The sequence below is a fragment of the Lactuca sativa genome, chromosome 5, assembly GCF_002870075.4.
Source record: "Lactuca sativa cultivar Salinas chromosome 5, Lsat_Salinas_v11, whole genome shotgun sequence".
Lineage (NCBI taxonomy): Eukaryota > Viridiplantae > Streptophyta > Magnoliopsida > Asterales > Asteraceae > Lactuca > Lactuca sativa.
Genome location: NC_056627.2, coordinates 332,791,544 through 332,817,071, shown reverse-complemented (window position 1 = coordinate 332,817,071; position 25,528 = coordinate 332,791,544). Strand labels below are relative to the sequence as shown.

Sequence of the window (25,528 nt, the reverse complement as noted above, 5' to 3'; positions counted from 1 at the left end):
ATAGAATATGAGTGGAGTAAGGTATGAATGCATTTTTAGCTAGGATATTATGGTTATATGTTTCCATTTGAATAGAAAATGGCCAAAAATGAAGGAGGGACATGAGTGTGTAAGAGGAGGGTCCATGTCATTTTATCGAGGATTTGAAGTTTTAGTCTAGCTTTGCAGTTTTGAGATGAAATACTTAGTCACTAAAAATGAAAATGGCTAGATATCGTATTAAGAACACATATTCTAAAAAAAATAATTCCATATTTTTTACCATCATCACATTGGAACTTTAATGGTGTAGCTGGTGGGTTTTGAGCATAACAAACAAAAACCTATGTGTGCATGCAACCCCAAATTCTTGATCTATGTTTTCTCTAATTGAACATACAACTTTTGAACATCAAATGGAAAACCCTAAGACTACTAGTATATTTTCGAAATCAACAACTAGGGTTAAGAAAACATACCTTAATTGTTATATAGTAATAATAATGAATCCAAGTCTTCTTGAAACTTTGAGAGAAAGCGTCACAAGTGTCACACCTCTAGTGGTTCACACCCAATACAAGCAAGAGAATGAGAGAGGAGAGAGGAGAAGAGGCTTGAGAATTTTGGCTGTCCTTCTAGAGTTTTCAATGGCCGAACTTCCTAATCTAAATATAATATTATTAATTCAAATTAGTAATTATCCAAATCCTTATTTATCCATATGGGATAATCTAGAAACCCTAGATTATCCATATAGAAATCGTCCACCTTCTCCCCTAGGAAGGTTCTGGAACCTCTTGCTCAACTATTAAACAATTGCATTTTAGTCATTGCACTTTTAATTAATTCTTTTAATCCCAAAATTAATTCCAATTAATTTTTGATTAAATATTAATTAGATATTGTTATTTCTAATTAATATATTATTCTCTTAATATATTAAAAAAAATTATTCATTTCAATTTATTAATCAAATAATAAATTCAACCTCTTTCTCCAAAAGTCCTTATGTCTAGTTGCTAGTTATGAGGGCAACCCAAAAGGATTGTGCTGCTATCAATTCAAGCGTATACCAATTATAGTTATGAGCTTAGACACTTAATCCAACAGTCTCCCACTTGGATAAGTCTAATAACTATAGTTACCAGTATAACTTCTAAACTGATTAGCAAATTGTAGCTCTCAAAGCTGTTGTCAAACTCTGACCTAGTCAGTTTCGTGTCCTAAGATAAGTGATCATATAATCATTTGTTCTGCAAGATATCATGTGGACACACGACATTGAACATAATCAATATCATTGTCCAATACTTTTTTTCCCGATTTTCGATTTGTAATGACAAAGAACTACTAATCGAACATATCAATTTAGTCTTGGTCGGGCCCGACACTATAAGTCAACACCAAATCATCGAGGGTCCCAAGATATCGCTTTTTCCTGTTGGGGCAAAAGGAACAGATAAACTTTGACTTATATGTTTTTGCTATTTACTCACCAAATCATGCACAACAATATGTTTTAGGAGCATTGTCTCATTCTATGTGCGAAAATTGACGTTCAGTATGAGGTATCCTAGAACTTTCATTTTGAGAATTTTCTTTAAGATGATTCCATATGATCTATGCGGTAGCATCGACTTCAAAATTGGTATGTAATGTATCGGTAAATATGGTTCCATATATATATTGAAGCACAACATCATCTAATATAACTATGGGGCTTTGTTGGTAGTGTGAGTCATGGAGAGAGATTAAATGATCTAATGCTTGATATGGTCTAGTATGTATGTTGACTACGATGAGAGATGGGTGGAATAAAGTTGTTTTAGGTTGATCGGTATTAGGCAAATGATCGATGGTCTTGGATAGATCCATGAAAAGAGGGAGAACATATAGAAGGCAGGAGGATGACTGAAACTGAGAAGTTTGAAAGAAGAAATTAAGGTACTCTTATGTCATGTAAAAAAATAATCTACCCATATCATTTTTTTCATTTCATCAAATATTTATAGGGATACATAAGATGTTTACAAGAAAACTCCATCCAATAATTTTGGATTTTATAAATTTAATAGTTCGAAGCTAAGCCTAACTTATAAAACCTATCTTAAATTGTGAAAAATCTTTTTTTTTCATATGTACATGTAGTTTGATAATAATAATAATAATAATAATAATAATAATAATAATAATAATAATAATAATAGTTTCTTGATCTTCTTACGCTTAATTAATATTTGAATGTGATACAATAATTTTTAAGTTTGACTCCATTTGCACTGTTAACTTGTTAAGAATTATTTTTATTGATTAGAAAACTTAAAGTTTCATTGTTTCATACGAATAAACATGTGACGTAGACTTCATAACGTAATTAGGTAGTAAACATCATAAATCACGACAAAAAGAAACAAAATAGTTTTGTTGGAGCAACTAAAAAGGAAAAAAAAATATTGAGTTATATGTTACATATTATGATAGAAAATTTTGATGTATTTTGTCATGGTGATTTCAATTTTATTGAAGTATTTTAAATAAATTTATACAAATATACCGGGAGATTTTAAGTAAGAGAAATTAAATTGATTCTTACTTTTTATACCTATAAATGTTTCTATCCAATAAAATTATGACAAATATCACCATTCCATATTTTTTAACTAATTCATTAAGGCTATATTAGGAATATATCAAATAAAATTAAATTGAATGGTGATTTGTCATAATTTTAATGGGTAAGAATAATTGTAGGAATAAAAGATATGATGTAATTTAATTTCTCTTTAAGTTATGCTAAGGGAGGATTCTCTCCTAACTCATTCAACCTACTACTACATTAGCTTCACATCAAATTTTCTTTTTCCTCTTTTTTCCATATTTTTCAATCCACAACATATGAAAACCTTATATTTTCCAACCCATTTAACCACTAAATTATAAAAAATAAAAATAAAAATAAAAAATAAAAAATAAAAACTAAACAGCTAAGATACAAGTCTTAAAGCACATGGTATTATTAAGAGAGAGAGAGAGAGAGAGAGAGAGAGAGAAAGAAAGAAATAGTAGATAGAGAAAGAAATGGGTTAGTAAAACCACAAAATCATCAGACCATTCACAACTCTCCCAACCCAATGAGAAGATAATGGTAACTTGGAGGTACCAAGGGTACCTTCCGCTCTTTTTGTCATGACTATGTCCCCCCTAAAGGGTTAGAATGCATGCATGAATGTGTTATTGACCCCGAACCAACCCATTGAGAGGGTCAAGGAGGCCGTGTCTACTTACCGTAGTCTAAAGGTTATATTCCAAAACATATTGGTAATTTTAGTGTTAGTCATTTAGTATAATTGGAATTAACTCGAGACAAGCAGAGTTTAACTTTAGCTACAATATGAGTTTGGAGGTGCGGAGTGTACGCACGAATATGCTAAAGTGACCTCGGGAACACGGAGGTTCAAGAACAACGCCCTTGCTAGGGTTTCAAGGGGTAGATCCATTGATGGTGTATGTATCCATTTGTTACTTTCCCTCCAAAACCTAATCATTGTGTATGTTTCTAACAAATACAGCTTTTTGCGGCCAAATAACCAAAAATAACTATTTATCTTTGTATAAATTCATGTTTTTAGTTTTTGCAAAGTAACATCTTCTCTGCATAAAGTTACTCTATAAAGTTGTCTCCTAGAAAATTAGATGAAAACAAAGGTATTATGTGTTTTGATTTCGAGTTTTTGCATGAAATCCAGATTTGTCTTTCTTGAATTATCTTAAATTCGACTTCATGAACTCAAAACAATAAGGTCGAAATCACAATTTTTAGATTATAATTTGATACAAAATGTCAAAAATTATCCGTAATAATAATAATAATAATAATAATAATAATAATAATAATAATAATAATATTATTATTATTATTATTATTATTATTATTATTATTATTATTATTTACGTATTTTCTAACAAAACCAATCAATTTTTTGAGGAATGCAAGTGCATGTCCTAAAAAAAATTCAGTGATTTCATCTACTTTTGCTAACAGTTTGACCCGGAGTTATTTTGCTTATTAATAATCACAATAAAATATTAATAGCTTTTATAGCTTTTCAATTTTATATTAATTAAATATTTATGTTGAAAGATAGAAAAGCAATACGTTTATTTTTCTACTATATTTCTACTCTACGCCCACATTTCCTTCTTTCTCTTCACTTCTTCTATTAACTCCCTCACACCTCCTTTCTATCTTTGCTTCTTATCTCTCTTTCAAATCCTTAATGGCAGATAAAACCCCCTACAACCCTTGATTCATTTCTTAAATCTTCAATCTTTTTCGATTCTTTTCTGATCTGATTCCCCAGTTCTTCATATTCAGATCGGACCATTTAATCTTTGACGCAAAACATAACTTATCACATACCCTTCATTTCTCTACATCAAAAAATCTTCCTCATAGCAAACCCATCATCTTTTTTATGGGATTTTGTATGTTGCTTTAATCAATCATACAATCAAATCGTATTTCAGAAATGGTAGTCTGTTCAAAGATTCAAATGGTGGTGGTTTCATATCGTTTCATCTCCATCTGGTATGTGTTCTCTCTTTCCTTCTTATCTTCTGTTATGTTCTTAGATTGATTAAAGATTCAATCTTTTATGTTTTTGATGTCGCTTTGATTGTGTCGTTTTAATTGATTAAAAGTGGAGTGTTTAGGTTAAATCCAGTTCCGTTTTGTTTGATTTTAGCTGTTACAGTTGTGATAATCTTGATAGTTTCATGGGGATTTAATGATACCGATGACAATCAAATTTTTACTCGAAAAGATTCAAACTTAAGACTTCTCGTACTAAGATTTGACTTAGATTTGTTTGTGTTTCTTATCTCCAAAATGTTCTTGGTCTAATAAATTCCTTACAGTTTAAAGTAACACTAAATAAAGTTCTCATCAATTTCAAAGCTCATTTTTCATCAATCAAATGTTTGACTTTTCTAAGGAAGAGCTAGCATTTGCTTATAGACTTGGTTGAATCTTTGTTGACCTTAAATTTCCCGAATCCAGTCAAGGGATGCAGATGACCACTCGAGTCTAGCCACTGGGCCGACTCAGTTTTAGTTCTCTAATAGTTGTTCTAACTATGGCAAAGGTTTAGAATGAAGAACATCAAGATTTGTACTTTTATGATGAATGTCCTTCTAAAGATTTGTCCTTGATCCTTGTTGTCACCTTTTTACAATGATTTCTTGATTTCAAGAAGTAATTTTTGTGTTATTGATGCTTGTCATACTTCTCAAAAAAAAAAGGTACAAGATCTGGGACTTTATGATGAAATCCAATAAAGAGTCCGATATATATACTTGTCACTTGTCACATAAGTTGTACTTTCATGATGTTAGTTTATTATCATTTAGTCTACCTTTGTTACACTATTCTGGACAAACTTTCTAAGGCTATTTTTGTCAGGTTGACATTAATTTCAGTACAATGCATGTCAAACGCAGTACAAGATTATCTGTCCTGTCATTTATATTTTCTAGTTTCTAACGGATGTCATCTTCTACATATTTTTGTTGCAGAAATCACGAGAAACAAGTTGGATTATTTTGAGTGTTTGTAAAATGGGTAGAGGAAGGGGAAAAGCAAAGAAAAGTTCAATCATGGCTCGTGAGGACGGAAGTGGGGAAGAAGAAAAGTTGCCAGTTAAGCGAAGAGGAAGACCAACAAAAGCACAGAAAGAAAATAATGAAGAAGAAGAAGAAGCTGAAAAGATGGATTATGAAAACAAAGACACAAAAGTGGAATCTTCATTGGAGAATGGAAGCAAGAGAAAGAAACAATCTCTAGAGACTGAAGAAGAAAGCATGGAAATGGTGAAAGATGAAGAAAATGGTGATGTGTTAACAAAATCTGTGGGGTTTAGACATAATGGAAGCAGGCGGAAAAACAAGCCACGCAGGGCGGCAGAAGTTGGTGTCAGTGCATGTCAAGTTTGCAGTTGGGTGGCGCTCAAAAGCTGATGAGGGGTTTTGGTTTTGGTTTCGGTTTCGGTTTCGGATTATTATATCATAAAGGCTTATTTTCTTGTCGTATTTTATCAATTAACTTTTGTAATGCTTAGATATATATATGTCTTTTTGCTATAGACTTTGATTTATATTGAGAATTTTTGAACAAGGTTTATAATAATATCAACCAAGTTTTGGAAAAATCGTATACGTCTTTTTTGTAGAGATCTATCGACTCTTGTTGTTCTAACAAAATGTAAACATGTACAAGGATAGTTATGTGAGTTTTGTGAAATGTAAATTTTGTTTTGGGTGGAGATATAATCTTTGTATCTAGTAAAGAAACTGATTTTCAAGCTACACTAGAAGTTTTGGAAGTTTAGTAAATCATGGGATATAATCCAAAATCAAAAATCGTAATGCCTTTTCTTCACATTATTCCAAAATAGCTAGTTGCTCAAAGTTATCAAACACTATACACATTTTCGGTGAGATATGAATTTGGTTTATTATTAAAAAGTAATATTATACTATTTTTTACTAGACAAGGTACCACTACTTGATACTTTGTCTCATGTAAGATCTTGTATGTTCATATTGTATTGTACTTTATATTATAAAGAGTAGAAAGTAGATTACATAAATCGTCATGTAATTTAGGGTAATATGAAAGTTTAGTCTCTATTTTTTTTTTAAATCGTACGATCTTTGATACTTTAGTTTGTTGTGTATTTCGTCCTTCACGTAAATGGTGTTAAGTTTATGTTGTTTACCCATGGTAGAATTACAAATTTACCATCGGTTTAATAATAATTTTAATTATTATTAGAGTAAAGTATAATTTTGGTCCACGGATATATATGTACTTTTGATTCAGGTTCTAAATAATTGATGTGGTCGGTCCTTATGGTTTTAAAATCCATCAAGAAGGTCCCTTAACAAGTTACCATTAAGCCTTTTGCAGTAAAATCCTGCAAATAACCATTTTACACCAAATTTGCAATTTTATTTTTATGTACCATTTTTAAGAATTAACCGCCCACGGCTTCTACTTAAATAACCTTTTATTTATAAATTTCCGGTAATATTTTGCATTCTCTCTCATTATATATGTAGCTATATTAGTACATTTTTCTAACAAAAATTCGTCGGTTGAAAGTATTGTGATTCAAAAAGTTTTCATGTAGTTTAAGTGTATGATTCAAATATTAGTAATATTTCTCATAAAAAACTTTCATGTAGTTCAAGTGTTTACGATCCAAATACCAAGAGTTTGAGAAATGAGTTTTGTCGCATTTATGGTAATTGTAATATAATTATTTCTTTCAACCAACGCAAACGAAGTTTTTCTATTCTTTCTTTATATTTAGGTTCTCATGTGATCTTTATATATGATATGTGTGTATTACTAATCTTGAAAGTGAGTCTACAAATATTAATGTTTTGCTTGAAACAACTTTATGATTCGTCTTTGTCAAGAAAAAAAAAATTGATTGTAGATTAGTGAAGAATTGTCATCAAGTTTCTATGGTTAAACGAATGTGAGTTTTTTTATTTGGGTGTAAATGTATATGTATATAATATTTTTATTTATATATTCAATCATCCAATTGTCTTATTTATTTCATTGTATGTTTCTATTAAATTATGTTTAGTTTCTATTATTTTTTTGGTTAGGTTATCCTTAACAACGTATTTACATTACAGTATTTAAAAGATAACATCATTTTTAACATTAGATATGTAATTAGGATTGTCTTATCTTGATATTTTCTTTATATGAAAGTGTTTTTTCCATCTTATTACGATAATAATTACATATGATATTTACGAAAATATATATTATATATGGTTTGTTTCACGTATTACGTATATATCCACTTATGTATGTTATAAAATTAAAATTAAATATCTTTATATTTAAGAATTGAAGGGATTAAAATGCATCAAAACCAATTATTTAGATAATAATAACAATAATAATAATAATAATAATAATAATAATAATAATAAAATACATATTTTCAAGCACCACATTCATTTGAAACTCTCAATACAACTCAAAAGTTTTCTAATTTATGTATATTTATTACTTATAACTCAAGAGCCTTTAACTTATGATTATTAATTAGTAACCACTAATGCCTTTTGTAAAGTTTTGCTGTTAAAAACATTCATGTGTTTGAAAAAATTTGTGATTCAAATATGAAGAATTAATATAAATTTTATAATAATTGTTTTATGTTATTAAAAGTTGTAGTATTTAATTTTCATACTTTTTGTTATTCTTTGTATATAGATCTTTTTTAATACAAATGTTATAATAGATATTTTAGTATTTTTCATGTTACTAAACATTGTAGTGCTTATCTTTTTTATACATTTTGTTATTTGTTATATATAAGATCAATATACGTTTGATATATGATTTACAAAATGTGTATTTCTTTTTTACTTAGATTTGTCAGAAATAGTCTCTTAAGTATATTGGTTTTAACAATTTTGGTCCCTTCGCAAAAAGGTTATTTTACAACGGACTTGACAAAATTAAGAAAAGATCAAAATTCCCAAACCAATATAACTGGTCAGGCTTTCTTGGATCGAAACCAGGCTTCCAGCTATGGGCCTGTCACGGACCCAAATCATTTAATCGGGCCTAATGCCAACAACAAATGAGACTGGTTTGAACTTTAAACTTTGAACACATAACATTCATAATGAAATTCGATGATGCATTCTAAATAGAATTTACCTATAAAAAGTAAAAACTGTGTGTCTTAAGTCTTTAACTATTTTAAGAACATGACGATAAATATTATATCATTTCAAGCACCCGCGATACTCAACATGCTGTTGATCTCTCCAATAATCTTTACAGGCCTTCCATCAAACATGGATGAAAGTGTAGTCTCACAAACCTTCTTCAACTCCCTGGTTTTTGCAACTGCTGCTTCCTGCAGTTAAACACACACACACACACACACCATATTTTATCAAAACACATTTCATAATTCATAATTCATAATTCATAATAATATATAGAGTTAAACATTTTTCTTTAAACTCACTTGCTTAGGCCAAACTGAGGACAATGAATTTTGAAGTTCCATGCGCTTGATAGCTAAATCTTTTAACCCCTCTTTCAATTTCGCTTCATGATGCTTTTTTTCTTCAAGCGTACTCACTAATCTTTCAAGAAATCTGAAAGTTGACCAATGGTGAAAACTCAAAACTATGTATACTTTTAAATAAAATTTATGTAAAGTCCGAACCTTTTAGAGTTGAGAATCATAATGAGGTCCCTTGTTTTCTTATTTGTGAGCAAAGAAATGGCTGAAGAGACATCTGATAACATTGACTGGATAGCATCAGAAGTGTACTGCTGTAACACAAATGGAGCCACTGCTTGAACTTGATGTTGTAATGACAATGTCTCTGTATTTGTTAATTCCATGATTCTTTGATTCAGAAACGCTTTAATCTGACACCAAAAATGTAATTTACTCAACACTTAATGTTAGAAAAAATAATAAAGAAAAAGAGCAAGTTAATATAAATATATAATACCTCAAACAGATCATCAAGAATCCTACTCCTGTACTCTGTCTCCAGAAGCTGACTCCTGTCTTTGATCCCTTGACTTTGATTTAAAACATTCATCCCTGATGGCATTACATCTATCAAGGCACTATTTTGAGTTGATTCATCTTCAAGATTCTCAACACCAATATCCCAAGAGATTTCTGAGACCATTTTTTCTTTATTAGTCTCATCAGATTCCATTCCATCTTTTAAAGAACTTCCCGGAATCTCACTGGCATCAACAATTTCATAGGCACCAAATCCATCACCCGAATCCTCCACAGTCCCAATATCCCAATCAATCTGTGAGCTATCCAAAGTAATATCCCAATCAATACTATCACCTGCAGCCTCACCTTCAAAACTCATCTCATTGTTAGGGTTTGTTTGAGCATTAACAGAAGCCAACACTTCAGAAGCTGCAGAAACTTCAAGAGGTGGAGGGTTGTTAATGATGTCCCTTAGATTTGGCAATACAGTCTCTGCAACTTTCTGTCAATGAAACAGTTAACTTTTGTTAAATGCTATAAAGTATAAACCAGAAAATGAATGAAATTTGATATGAACTTACGTCCTTTTCTGTGTGAGCATCTTTAACAAAATTGGAATAGAATTCAATTGCTTGTGAAATGGAATCACTGTTCAAAACTTGAAGCATTTTGCTAAATGTGTCAGGCAATGAAGTTGTTGCAGTTTCTAGTAGTTCCAGCTTCACATTGATTCCCTGCAATCCTAACTCATGGCAGGCTTCAGCATACTTAGCAGCTGAGAGAGCAGCATTCCTTTTGATATCAGCTTCCTTTCGTTCTAGCTCAGCAAGTTGTTGTTGGGTCCTTTGTACAAGCTTTTTCTGATATGGGCTTTAAATAAGAACGAATGTGAATCAGTAATGATAAAAAGTATGAAAATTAGACATGTGAATTGTATGATTTGTTTTTCTTTAACTTAGATGATGATCATGTGAGAACATACATCTCATAATTTACATTTTGGACCATGATTTGAGCAGCCTCCCCAAGGTAGATATGATCCTTCTCAAAAGCATGGACAATTGCTTCCCAAGCACCCTTACCAAGGTTGGAAATGAAAAAATGAAATACAGTAAGATAGATTCTTTTAACAATTTGTTTGAGAAAATTTATAAAAAAGAGAGATTGTTTGGTTGGGTCTTACAGCATCACCTGAAAGCCTGCCAAAAATGTTGCGGCTTTCTGGAGTTGATTTCAGAAGTATATCATATATTTTCTTAGCTTCCAAGTATCCAATCCCTAGCAACAAAATAACATTATTTTCCTATGAAAGAGCAAGTAACAGAGTTCAGGCTATTATGACTTATGAAAGATGGGATGTAATCGGTTGGCTCTAAGTTGGTGAAAATGATTCTCCAGAAACACCATAATCTTTACCAAAGTATGGCAACACAAAAGTTCATTTAAACAACTTGAGATAAGTAAAAGCTAAATCAATATCTTTTCACTTGTGGAACAGATGTAGTTAGGGCCTATGGACTAACCAATCTACACAATTCAATCAATTAACGTTAGCAAGGAGATTACTTAATTTGATCGGTGATAGGAAACAGTGAGCTAACCATCTAGGTCTAGGGTTTGGAAGAAAGGATCAACGTCTTTAGGAAGAGACTGAAAGGCGGCAGAAATCTTGGCTTTGACTACTGCAACACGTTTTCTCCAATCCGATGGTATTCTCTTCCGATCAACCAGCCATTCTTCACAGACACAGTCAAATTGGCAAATCAATCAACCAGCAAAAAGGAAGAGGAAATGGAAATAGATCATACAATTCAGTTGAGGTGAGGGGTAGAGATAGAGGGATGCGTACCACCAAGACGGGCGAAAGCGATGTCGATCGGCAGGTTCCGAACGTCGTCTCGATTCTGCATTTTTTTGGAATTGAATTCCGCAGGCTGACGCTCTTGTCTCAGTGCAAGTGGTTCTGTATCAGATTTGTAACGCCGGAGCCGGAGGCTTGTGCTATTTTTATTTTACTTCTATTTGTTTTTTCCGTTTCCATAAATGTCAAAGAATTATTTCTACCCGGATCAAATGCTTCTGATTTGGGTATACTTGAAAAAACATTTGGATAGTTTCGGTTTCGGGTCGGTGGGTCTAAAGGTGCTAATCCGAATATTTTCGTAAGCTCGTCTTTTATCCAATTTAATTTCACTCTTTAATTTGTTTTATCAACTTTTATGTTAATTTCGTGTATCATCATGTTTCTAAAATTTACATTCTTTTTTCAAACACACTATTTTTTACAAGACTTTAAATTTACTATTTTCATGCAGATTTTCAAATCATCTTCCAGCCTAACAAAACCAAAAGTGTACTTTATCTTTGATAACCAAAAATGTCAATAAATTTCACATTTGTAAACTAAGATGAGCGAATTATATTTTGAAACACCACAAACCAAAGCTAGAAAGAGAGCTCTAGACATACGACAAAATATTGATTTTTTATTCTTCTATTCATGAGTTACCAAAATATTACAAAGAAAACTACACCTTTAAAAAAAAGAAAAGAAAAAAACAATCTTGATTCTGCAACAGAAATGGCAATAGTAGATTGCCCAGTTAGAAACTTCAAAACCACGTTGCCCAATTTAGGGCTTTATGTCCTTAGGGCTTAGCTTCATTACAAACTAATTTCACCCTTCCTTCCCCTACTACTCACCTTGCAGACAATATAGCTGTCTAATATTCCCCGAGGCTGCAATAACAAAATGTCAAAATTAAAAATCATTTTTAATAACTTTTTATATCATCATTATTATTCATTATTACCATATAACCAATCCTTAAAGTACACATGAAGCGCATTTGATAACTCTTTCTTTCTGCTATCTTCCAGTGGTGCTTCTCTCAGTATCTGCTTAACCTCCACCAAATTATTTTCCTATAAAATCAAAACATTAATAAAAAAAAAATTAAATTCAAAGTGATACATAAACATTTCTAGGATCATGAACATACATTTCTTCGCTGACATGTCATATAAACATCCGGCAGTGGAAACGGATTATCTTTTGTAGGTCCAGATGCTTGACCTTCTAACCAGTTTGGTATCTGTAACAACAAACAAACCCCTAAACCTTAAACCTTAAACCTTAAACCTTAAACCAGAATTATAAAGAAATTACAAATGATTTTACCAAGAAATTTGTGAACTGATCAGGGTCTAAATGAGTTGCTGACTCAGCTTGACAATCGGACCCACCAGCAGGATGAGAGAGAGAATCATGTGGATCAATCAGGCCCAATGCAACAGGCTCACCCCATCTGTTGGGAGTCGCCTCAATTCCAACTTCCTTCATGTGTTCTTCTAATTGTGGATAAAAAGTATTGTATGGTGCCACCTGTACAAAAAAAATATAGAAATTTACTTATATACCCATAGTAGAATGTAAGTTTGTATTAAAAATAAAAGATAAAGTACATTGCTTATACCTGTAGTTTATGGTTGTCACCAACAATAAGTGGTTGTTGATTTACTCCCAAAAAGAATACACATTCACGACAATTAGCAATACAGATTCGTTTTGCTGCTGAAATCACATGAACTCTCTCACAGTGTTCAATTCTTACAGCCTGACAAAAAAAATTAAAGATGAAATTACAAGACTACCCTTGTGCACCGAGTTTTAAAAAACAAAAACATACCTTTCCAACAGGGCCAAGAACTATAGTGGCATCAGAGCAACCATATATGGTGGCATATTTCAAAGGAGCCAAGACATAGATAACAGATTCATGGCAATTTACAACCTTGACAAAAGATCCATTGATTTCAGAAGCTTGTTTTACATATGATTGTTTGGAAATTCCCTCTATAAAACTTGGACCTTTAGCACTTGTGGATGACTTGAAGTTAGGTGAGGCATCAGTCATGAGAACATCTTGGTCAGAGGGACTGGTTTGACCATTCTCTTTAGCAGCAGCTCTTTCAGAGATACGCTCTAAAGCATCAGAAATGTTTTGTAGAATCCAATCATGAACTTGAGATGCAGGAACAGGGGCAGCTGGCATATCAGGATCTGAGTTTGCAAAAAAAGGCGCGTTTTGGCTCAAGGGAAGCTTCTCAAATCCTTTTTCACCAAAGTAGAGAAGGAACCCAAGATGCTCAAATTTCTCCATTGACAAAACCTGCAAACTTTGAAGCAAGATAAGATTTTGCAGAATGTTAATAGAGTAAGAAGATGAGGTGTGTTTGGGTAGAATGATTCACAGACCATTGAATCTTCTCCTTCGCCTTCACCTTCAACAGAGTCAGACAGAAGAGAGATTATGTTGCCTAAATGTTTCTGTAAGTAATTTAACTGATGAGCTTCTTCATCAGCTTGTGATGGCATTGACCTCCTGCTATTGCTGCGAACAAGCTGATCATTGAAACATGATGATTGATGATTAATTGATTATGTCAGTGTTGCTGTTGCATACATAATCACTTGAGTATGTAGGTTTGTTGGAATTTCATAAAATAGCTCCAACCACCTCAACATTGTGTTAATTATTTATATGAATTGATTGCTTCTATCTTGATATTAATACAAGGAAAAAATAAATACTGCTGTCTACTAGTAGTCTAGTAGTACAACCAAAAATGGAGGCACACTTCTTCAATTTTAGGATTGCAAGATGCATTATGCATATTTAGTTTCCTGACAGACATCATTCTGGTAAGGACATGTTTTCAGAAATGTGGTGCAATAACTATGAACTTGAAGCTTCTTTATATCAAATTAATTCTCTGATAAACTTCATCACATAGAAAGGTACTCACTTAATCAGTTCTAGAAAAATTGGGGCAATAATGGAGCATCTTGAACAATTTTCAAAGACCCAACCACTGGTTACAATTTCTAGGAGTCTTATGAAGTGGCAAACCAATTTTAACTTGCCATAAAGCATGTATGTTATCATGTTATAAGGTAGCTTAATGTTGTTAAAAAAAACTAAAGCAGATAATATCTATAGAATAAATACATTATGTTCCTTCGCTTTAAATTCCAAATTATAGCTTTAAATTTTATCACATCTAGAGCATTATTTCACGGACAAGCAGTATCTTAACAGGATAGAATGGAGATACACGAAATTGGCAGTTTATAACTAATATATAAACCAGAAAAAAAAATCAATTAAATCACCTGTAACGGCGTAAGCGCCGATAAAAAGCCATCAAAAGCCGAAGTAGATGGCCAAACATCCGCAACCGCAGCAGAATCCTTATGTCCTCTAGGAAGCAACCGCTTGTACGACTGTATATACAAGAAAATGATCAGATCATACACATTGACACCAACGGCATCAACCTCATCCGGTTTCGCGGAAACGAGCGGGTCCGAATCAGAGTGAAGAACGGACGCAATTATGTCAAGGACAAGGCGGGCGTGTTCGGGGGAGATCTGTAGGGATTCAGAAACAACGGCGGAGTTAATTCGATGGTGTTGATTGTTGGTAGAAGGAAATTGTAGCAATTTGTCACGGAGGGAGGTTAGGGTTTGTGAACCATCGGTGAAAATGAGTTTCGGTAAAGGGATGAGGCCATGCTCGAAGGGCTCCCGTCGGGGGTGTATGTATACAGATGGTTGTGATGGTGTTGAGGGTTGCCCCGGTGGTGCTGTTGTGTCTGCCATGGTGGTGGAGGAATCGGGGGGAATTGGATCTTGGTGATGAATTTGTAAGAGGATTCGAAGGGTGTGTGAGTGAAGAGGGGCAAGGAAGGATCACAAGGGTTGGTATGTGGCAAATAGCAAATTGGTAGGAGGTCAAAATGGGAGACTTTTTGATGGTTATTGATTAACGATGGATCATTGAAAATAGGGTGTTTTAAAATCTTGGCCAAATTCAGAACCTCTTTTATGTTATGTCGTGTAAATAATATTAAATATAAAAATATATTTTTACAAAATAACCATTTAAATTGAGAAAAAAAAAATAAAGGAATTCACCGGATTTCTTAACAAGAAAAACTCATTAATTTTCGTCATGAATTCGCTTGTGTATTCAAACTTTTCGTAAGTTCTGAAACTCCCACCTAAGTCTTATAAACAAACGAATTTGCAAGCATTTTTAAATAAAGAACTTTGGTTGTGCTATTTTATGGAGTACTAGGCGAATGTCCGCGCGTTGTGCAGAAGCAATTATATAGCTGGCATTTTTACAAATATATGTTTTTTTAAATAAAACAATAATGTTGTCAAATTTGATATAATAATTCGTATACCACGTTGATATAATATACTGATTATTTTAAATTATATGATAATATATACATCTATTAAAATTGCATAATTTTAATCTTTTGAATGACATCTACCCGCAAGTTGCTCATTAATAAAATTAAATATAATATATGGTTTAATGTTATTTATAGTTTTTGTTATTGTTAATTAATTTTTTAAAATTTATTTGTTTAACTTTTTAATTTCTCTCATTGCAATTATTTAAAACATTAAACAATTTTATTTTATTTTAAAGGTAACAATATAATCATTTATATAGAGTTATTTTTAACTATTGTTATTATAAGTTATTTTAAGCTACTTATTTGAAAACTTTTAACGATTATAAAAATATCCTTAGGAAATAGTATTTTAGTTAAATTGATATTACAATTTAAATTTTGCATTTAGCATTATAATTTATCACTTTTAACTATTCACAAAATATTCTTTAGGTTTTTCAAGTGGAACTGAAATTTATATTGAAGTTGACCCTGTAATATTATATTTAAATTAAAATTTCAAGTATTTTGTCCAAACCTTTCAAAAATTGTAGTTTTAAACTGATAATTGTTTACATACAACAACATATTAAATATAATAAATTATGTATAATGTGTTAAAAATTAAAGACATAAGTTTATAAGTAGAAGTAAAAATATTATTTTAATATTAAAATTTAGTTTATTTATGATTACACTTTATGTTTGATACTTATTTAACCTTATTATCCAACTTATAATCATCATCAGAAAGTCACTACAATTTATCACTTTTAACTATTTACAAAATATTTTTTTGGTTGCTTAAGTTGAATTAAAATTTATATTTAAGTTGATCCTGTAAGGTTATATTTAAATTAACAATTTTAGTATTTTATACAAGTTGTTCAAACAACAATATATTAGACCTAATAAAATAAGTATGATATGTTAAAAGTTAAAAACACTTTAGATTTTATATTTATTTAACCTTATTAACTAACTTATAATCATTATTAGAAATAAATTCAAAAGTCATGGGAGTTTCAAATGAATGTGGTGAAAGGAAAAATGAATGGGAGTTTTAAATGAATGTGGTGAAAGGAAAAATGTTTCTTTTATAAGTATATAATGATTAGGTTGTTTGTCTTTTATATTTGGCTCCATAAAAGTCTGCATTGGATCCAAACCACTTATATTTGCAGTTTTTAGCAAAGTGGTCAGTTTCGTCATAGTTATAACAAGCATCATTTGAAGTAGCTTCATGCTTGTTCTTATCGCTATTAGCTCTAGATGAGCTTTGGATGACCGACGAATTTCAAAACTTTTCTCACTTTACCTATGAACTTTTCTTTTAGAAAGAAAAAATTTTAATTGCTTTAAAAATGAGGCAACTTGTGTTGCCTAACTTTGAGAATTTGGAGTGTAACATCCCGATGATAAAGTATTTCAAATTTTAACCTTATAATTTAATTATATTGCATTTTGGTCCATAAGTAGAAAATAAGTGTACAATGGAAGCCCTAGTGGCATTTTCGTAATTTGGAAAGGTTAGGGAGTACGCCATGCGTATGTGTGTACGCGGGGCGTACATAGGTACGCAGGGCGTACGTGTCAGGAATGCAAACCCTGGTTTTTAGGGTTTGGCTCATATTTAAACCCCATTGTAGCCACATTTTCCCTCACCTCATCAGCCTCCACCCTCTTGAAACGTTTTTGCAACCCTAATCCCTCTTGTGAAGCATTTCTAAGCTTGAGTGTGTGTGTTTTCTGCTTTTGAAGAAGAAGGAAGGAAGAGGATATCACCTTGAAGGAGTGAAGCTCTCTGGATCCAATATCACACCAACTTTTGGCACCATTTTAAGATATCAAGTTCTGGACTTCGTGTAATTTCTTGTAGATCTTGTTTTGGGCTTGGTTTTAGGTTCTTTTGTCCCAAATGTGGTGTTTTGTGAACAAAGCATGTTCTTGACCTATTAAGTTGTCCTTTCAGACCCTTGGAGGGGTCTTGAGTCATAAAAATGGGTTTCAAATGGTTGGTTTTTGTTCCATGCATCATTTAGAAGATCTTAATGGATTAAGAAGTTGAGTTAAACTCTTAATGGACATGAAAAGTCATAAAGTTGGAAACTTTATGACTTTAGAGGGTATTTTAGCCATGGATCTGAAAAATAGATGTGAGTGCTTAATCTATTAAGCACTTAATGAGTTTTGGAGCTTCTGGGAGTACACCTCACGTACTTGGAGTACGCCCAGCATACAAGGTCAACCACCCTGGTGGTGGTCAACATGCGAGTACGCCCAGCATACCTTCGGAGTACGCCCCACGTACTCATTCTGAGCTGACTCGGCTGGATTGACTCGTTTGGGTTGACTCGGTTGGTTTGACCAATTTGACTTTCACTTTTACCAAGTTTGGCCTACGGGTATTTTGGTTATTTTTGGATTTTGATTGTGATTGATCATTTGGGATAGTTAGAGCTGAGATTCGGAGTCGGGACCTCATCAGCTGCTGTTCAGGCTGTGAGGTGAGTTCTTCCTCACTGTACTTACGGGTCGAAAGCACCAAGGTCAGGCCATTAGTTTGATATCATGTTGATCGCTGATATGTTGAGTATGGAATAGATACGCATGATTATGCTAGTTGTCGATATCCTAGTCTGGTAAATATGTAGGACTACATATGATTATGTCTGCATGTTTGTATTTATATGTTGTTATTTGTTATATGTCGACATATTGTGTTGGGTTGAGGTCGTACTGCATCGTGCGGTAGCCAAAAAACCCTGGAGCATTCCAGTTATGAGTTGAGGGTCAGGTATGGCATACCAAACTCATACTGAGGGCTCAAGACCATTCTAGATACAAGCTAAGGACCGGGTGGTATGCCAGACTCGTATTGAGGGCTTAAGTGTAAATCGGTCTGATGACTTATTCGGTTATGGAGCAAGCCAGACATAAGTTGTGGGCCCCGAGGTCAAGCCAAACTTATGTTGTGGGCTCAGGGTTAATGCAGTCTTTTAGTTGTGGACCCAGTGCATGATGTTATTGTATATATTATCTGCTTATGTGTTGGTACTTTGGGAGAACTCACTAAACGCTAGCTTACAGTTTTGGGTTATGTTTCAGGTACTTCGGATGACTGCGGGAAGACGAAGGCATAATCGTACACATCCTCTTGTTTATGACTTATGATTTTGGAAGACTCTGATGTTTGAAAATGTTTTGAAAACACTGATTGTAAACAATTTATGAATTTGGGTTGGTTTAAAAAGTTTAAATTTCTTGTGATTTTTATGAGTGTTATAAGTTGGTATCAGAGCATTGGTTTGACTGAGTTGGAGGAACACTCGTGTGAATCCGGTCTCAAACTAAGGGAAAAGATGTTTAAAAAATGATTTTCAAATTGCTTTCAAAATAATTGAGGATGCGATGTGTACAATCAATCGGAACTAGTAAGTAGACCCCAAATTACCACACTGTTATTTAATATTGTGATATGTTATAACAACATGCTAATGATAGGCTAGGGATCTTCAGGAATTTCATGATAGAATTGCATGATTATATGATGCCTGACAGCCTAGGTTTCTTTTTTATATGTAATTGACACCATTACTGTAGTTGCTTATTGTATACATCATAGTTGTACATAACTAATATTTTATAACCTGAGAATGTTTGGTTTGGCCTTACTTCCTATTCTTGTCTCTAATGGGTTTTTAGCACTATAACATCCCTATGGTGCACATACAACCCTTATGCTTTGGATCTAAGTTTTCTCTAGTTATACATGCAAATTTCAAATTTCCAAAGCATGAAGCCTATCTAGCATACAACTTGATATATGAATCATAAGATTTATTAGAAGATTACCTCTAGTTGTAGCTTGCTGAATTTGGCATTTCAAGAGCTTAGCACCTTAAGTGTGATGTCTCTAATAAGTCACAAACACCACCAACAATTGGAGGTCAATGAGAGAGAGCTTCTAGGCACCTAAACTTAGCTATACTCTTTCTAGAATACTTGTGTGTACCAATTTTGGGCTAAGGGTTACATATATATAGTGTAGAATTCCAAGGGTCACTTGTAAACCCTAATCCATACACTTAGGATTATGATCCAATAACACATATGGACTAACTCTTCATGGACTCTCACATAAACTTAGCCCATCATTGATCAATAGCCCAAACCATATGTATCACTGATACACATAATCAGTCCCCGTTAATTTAATCAGTCTCTTTTGATCAGTAAATTAATTCCAAATTAATTATTGGTCAATAATAATTAAATAATATGATTTCTCCATTAATATATTATACTTATAATATATTAATAAATCACAAATAACCTCTTTCTCAAATATCCATCCTATCAGATTGTTCTGATGAAGGCAAACCAAAAGGACCATGCTACTATCAAGTTAAGTACATACCTATTATAGTTATGGACTTAGACACTTAATCCAAAAATCTTCCACTTGGATAAGCCTAATAACTATAACTATAAGTAAAACGCATTAGCAATCGTAGCTCTCAAAAGCCGCTGTCAAACTCTAACGTGTCCTTTAGATAAGGGAGCATATAATCCTTTGTTCTTCAAGATATCATGCGGACAAATACATGGAACATAGTCATACTTATTGTCCGGCAGTTTGTTTACCAATTTCCGATTTGCTTGACACAGGACTTAACTGAACACATCAACTGAATCCTGATTGGGCCCAACACATAAGTCAAGACAAAATCATCGAGGGGCCCAAGATATCGCTTTCAATCCTCCAAGAATTAAAAGGAACGGATAAACTTTGACTTATATGCTTGTACTAACTACTCGTTAAATCATACACAACGGCATGTTTTATAACATCAAGTTACTGATGCGTTTTCGTACTATCAATGCACAACCAACTTGTAGTCAACAACTCATATATCTTGGTTTGAAGACTATAAAATATTAGCGTCTCACAATCACTCGTGATAAATTCCATGAAGTGATTTATGTGAGTGTGGGTTTAATCCAATACTCAAATCTTATTTCAAGAGCACTCATGAATGTTGTAGCAAATTTTTGATATGTCTAAACACTTTAGAAAATCTACAAGCCAAATTCATGACAATCTCGCCTTAATACCTACTTCCAAAGTATGATCGACTGTGGATAGTTTGAATAATATTATTATTCTAGAGTCAAAGCATGCAAAATGAAACAATAGTAAACAATTAACACAATATAGTAACTTTACTCATAAATAAAACTCCTTTTATTTAATCATCAAATGTCAATTACATTTTAACTATTACAAGTTTCTAAAACGGGTATCTAATCATTAAAACTAATATTTTCTTTCAGCCCAATGCTCCTCGCATGTTGTAAGTGCTTAACCCTACTCAGTCCCTTCGTAAGGGGATCTCCTGGGTTCTCCTCTGGCGATACCCTCTTTACTACGAGGAGTCCTTCTTCTACCCAATGTCTTATGAAGTGATATTTTTGTTGGAATAGTGTCTAAGCCCGTAACTATATTTGGTATGTACTTGACCCGGTTGTGCATGGTCCTTTTGGGTTGCCTTCTCCAAAGCAACTTGACAAATTAATTTAAGGAGAAAGAGAGAATATTATGGTTTATTAATATATTATAAGAATAATATATTAAAGAATAATATATTAGTCATAAATTAATTAGGAATTAATTTGGTGACTAAAAGAGATTAATTAAATAAAGGGGTATAAACTGTCAAATGCATGATAGTTGAGTTTTAGGCTGGAGAACCTAATGGACTAAAGGGAAACGAAATTTTGATGGGGATCCATCATATTTTCGTCCAAGGGCCCTAATCTAGAAGGTTCTGTGGGCTGCTTGGTGATTAAGCTGTCCATTAGGGTTTAGGCTGAAACCCTAGCAGCCAGCAGTATAAATAAGACCCCTAGGCTATGGAAACCGGCCACCACTTGATTATAAGAGAACCCTAGATTTATTTCAGCACCTCTCTCACCCTCTCTCATATTGCCTTCTTGCTTGTGGGGTTTGTGAACCATTAGAGGAGTTACATTTGTGACTCTATGCTCAAGATCAAGAAGATTACAAGGATTCAAGCTACTTGAAAGAGGTAAACCACTTAGATCTGCTTTCTTCATGATAATCTCAAAGTATATATGATAGATCTAGGTTTGTAAGTCTTGGAATCAAAGCATGTACAATAGAGAAACCTAGATCCATGCATTAGGGTTTGTATGAACACATAGGAATGTTTCTTATGCATAAAACCCATTAGTAGTATGAGAGACTTGATTGGTTTCAATTGTATGTGATGCTTAACTGTTTTACTTGCAGAAAATCGAGTTTTTTGCCTCTGCCCGACTCAACTCGGCGATTCAGTATCTGGACTCGACGAGTTGGCCCCTACTCGGTGAGTTCAGAGCTGACTCGATGAGTTTGAGCGTCAGACAGAGGGTACTTTGGGATTTGGTTGCTGTTTTGACTTGGATTTGATGCCTAAATCGTTTTTTGAAGTTAAAATCTGAATTTTGTCTTAATTGAATGATTATCCTTGCCAAAACAATAGATAATTTCAAATCTTTTGAATATTGGTTGTTTATATGATACATATGGATTATTTAAAATTATTTGGTAATTATCTAATGACTAAAATAAGATTAGGTCAAATATAGATAATTATGAAATTAATTTTTTAATTTAAATTAGTTGTTATTTGATCCCTTATGTTTTGAAAAGTTCAAAACTTGCCCTCAAGTTTTGAAATTTGAATTTTGTGATTAAAAGTTTAATTTTGAATAATTTAAATTTCAAACCCTTAGAATTTTACAAGTTTAAAATTCAACCCTATACTATTATATATCTTTACAAGCTTAATATATATATATATATATATATATATATATATATATATATATATATATATATATATATATGTATAACTTAAAATGCTAGTCTTACCGTTAGTAGGCCTCATTCACGAAGCCAGTCTATAAGGTGGGTATAAGGTTGCTGCCTATAAAATGGCGCTTAATGGGTGTACACTCACACCTACCGCTTGCTTGACTGGTGGAGGTGTTGGATAAGGTGTCTAAGTCCATAACTTATTTGGTACATACTTGACCCGACCCGGCATGGTCCATTTGGGTTGCACTTCACCCGAACTATTTATGGATAATTTTATGAGAGTTATACACATATGTTTATTAATATATTATAAGTTATAATATATTAATATGAAGTCATGTTATTTAATTAGTCTTAGTCTTAAATTAATTATGAATTAATTTAGAGATTAAAAGGAAGACTAATTAGATTGTGGGCTATTGGTTTTATATAGTGTGGGCTAACACTCATTTGTTAATGGGCTAGGCTTGTATGGAAGTCCATGGATGATCCATGGAGCTTTTAACCCATGGATCCTTGGAAAAGGAAAGGTCATGGGTTATTAGGGTTTCACCCTAATCATGTACACTATATAAGCATGCTTATGTTGCATGAAATAGACACTAGTGTCACTAGAGTATGTGTGTTTGTGTGTGGCCGATTTTATAAGTGTGTATACACTCTCTCAAAGTTTTCCAAGAGTTTGTGGTGATTTGTGATTCCATTTGAGGCATTCACACTATTGGTGCTTGGCTCTCAAACTCCTTAGGAATCAAACTCATCATCAAAAGGTATGTAATCTCATCTAATTCTTTTATGTTTAAAAGTACCCCATGTTAGATAGGTTATGAACCTTGGAAAGTTATTATTTTGCATGTATTTAGACAAAAATAGATCCAAGGTTTATTAGGGTTGCATGCACACTTAGGAAGTTTTAGATTGCTCAAAACCCAACAGTGGTATCAGAGCCTAGGCTTGCTTGTTTGATACTTGATGCAAAATAATAATAAAAAAAACAGAATTTCGACTTTTGCTGCTGGAAATGGACTAGAAATATTACCCTAAACTGTTTTGGTGTTTTAAAACTTGTTTTAGTTGGTGTAATGGTTATTCTAATCCATTTACAATAGCATATATCAAAATTCCATGATTTTATGTGTTCATATAATTCTTGAAATTTTGATGATCATGTTCATGTTCTTATGAATTTAGAAGATGATAGGAATTATTTGCTGAATTGTTTAGAATTAATTCTTGGTCATTTATGTGTTTTAATGGAGTCCATAATTTGTCCTCAAGTTATGGATATCCAAAGGTCACTTTTCTTTAACACACATTAAACACATAAGTTACATAAAATGAAGAGTCTTCATTTTTTATGAACCTTTAATTCATAAGTTATGAAATGAAAAGTTTTGGATAGTGGATGTTCATGTTCATATGAGTTTTGTTAGATCATAGGAATTATTTGCAAATTGTTTGTTAGTTAATTCTTGATCTTAATGTGTTTTAATGGAATTCTTAATTTGTCCTCAAGTTATGGAATTCCAAGAGTTTTTCTTTTAAATGTTTTTAAGAAGTTGTAGGTTAGATTTTCTTGAAGAGTTTTTCCCATAAATGATTTTATGGACTTCATAACTTGTCCTCAAGTTATGGATTTCCAAGAGACTCTTCATTAAAAGCTTTAAAACACTTAATTAAAACTCATAAGTTATGAATATCCAAAAGTTTATGAATTGTTCAAAACTTTCCCTCAAGGTTTGGAATTTGTAAAGTCTCACACAAACTTTAATTCCATACCCTAGAAGTTTTAAAAGTTAAAATTCTACCCTTATACTATTTATAAGATTAATGGTTAATTATTATATATATGTATAAGAACAAGTCGTTTTACCGTTAGTAGGCCTCATTCACGAAGCCGGTCTATAAGGTGGGTATAAGGTTGTTGCCTATAAAATGGCGACTTAATGGGTGTCCACTCTCACCCACCGCTTGCTTGATCAGTGGAGGGTCGTTAGCCGAACGGGTAGGACAATGACTTTAAATTCTCATTAAAAGTATAATGATTATTATAAAGTAACTAAATATTTTTTTATTTAATTCCCAATCTTAGTTACTTTAGGAAAAATGTGAATTTGGTGCTAGCCCATGGAATTCACACTTTGTACCTTACCAAGTCGTTGGTGGAGCGTGTGTGGTTAACCGGCACACTAACTTGGACTAGTAAGGATCACGAAGGGTGACTTAATGTTTGTCATAGATCAATGGAACGTGTGTGGTTAACCGGCACATTGATTAGGTGATAATATTAAGGGTACTAAGTGAATTGTTATGGTTATTCACACCTTGTTTTGTGATCCTCGGCATCCCAATCACAAAATTTGAGAGGGCACACTCGAGATTGAAACATGCCATTGAAAAGTTCAATGAATCTCAAAAGATCCAGGAATTTCAAATCCAATTAAAACCTAATAAATTATTTCGTTTTTCATGGTGGAAATTGGTGAATCGTCATTCGCCTACCTTCAAATATTTTATAGCTTGGATTACGGCATCCCTCTTCCAAATTATAAAATATTGTGTTGGGTCCTAGCCTTAATATTTCATATTGGGTGTTATATTAAGGACTTTGAATCAACTAACTTGATTTTCTCCCATTATAGATGTCTGGTTCAGACAACTATGATCTTCCCAAATCTCTTGAAGATGGTGTCCCTCAACATCATGTTTCACTTCCTCCACCTCCTCCAATTATTCTCCCTCACCCACAAGTTCTTGAAAAGTTTAAAGTCACTCAATCCATATTGGAAAGCATAGTCTATGTGTGCTCACATCTTGGAGATAAAGTCACATA

The 25,528-nt window shown here is 32.7% G+C and overlaps 3 protein-coding genes across 3 annotated transcripts; 1 reads left to right on the top strand and 2 right to left on the bottom strand.

Moving 5' to 3' along the window:
- Positions 1-4,164: 4,164 nt before the first annotated feature.
- On the top strand, positions 4,165-6,185 carry LOC111897881 (uncharacterized). Its single transcript, XM_023893826.3, has 2 exons — positions 4,165-4,567; positions 5,554-6,185. The coding sequence occupies exon 2, from the start codon at positions 5,596-5,598 to the stop codon at positions 5,992-5,994; it is 399 nt and encodes a 132-aa protein (XP_023749594.1). The 5' UTR covers positions 4,165-4,567; positions 5,554-5,595; the 3' UTR covers positions 5,995-6,185.
- A 2,476-nt stretch (positions 6,186-8,661) lies between these two features.
- On the bottom strand, positions 8,662-11,590 carry LOC111897884 (CDK5RAP3-like protein). Its single transcript, XM_023893830.3, has 9 exons — positions 11,404-11,590; positions 11,156-11,290; positions 10,738-10,832; positions 10,537-10,631; positions 10,136-10,424; positions 9,550-10,056; positions 9,255-9,463; positions 9,051-9,183; positions 8,662-8,936 (listed from the first exon to the last, which is right to left on the bottom strand). The coding sequence occupies exons 1-9, from the start codon at positions 11,462-11,464 to the stop codon at positions 8,808-8,810; spliced, it is 1,653 nt and encodes a 550-aa protein (XP_023749598.1). The 5' UTR covers positions 11,465-11,590; the 3' UTR covers positions 8,662-8,807.
- A 430-nt stretch (positions 11,591-12,020) lies between these two features.
- On the bottom strand, positions 12,021-15,396 carry LOC111897883 (uncharacterized). The gene is made up of 8 exons (XM_023893829.3): positions 14,731-15,396; positions 13,813-13,959; positions 13,244-13,726; positions 13,031-13,171; positions 12,736-12,939; positions 12,557-12,649; positions 12,368-12,479; positions 12,021-12,293 (listed from the first exon to the last, which is right to left on the bottom strand). Exons 1-8 carry the CDS (start codon positions 15,217-15,219, stop codon positions 12,250-12,252), a joined length of 1,713 nt encoding a protein of 570 aa, XP_023749597.1. The 5' UTR covers positions 15,220-15,396; the 3' UTR covers positions 12,021-12,249.
- Positions 15,397-25,528: the final 10,132 nt, after the last annotated feature.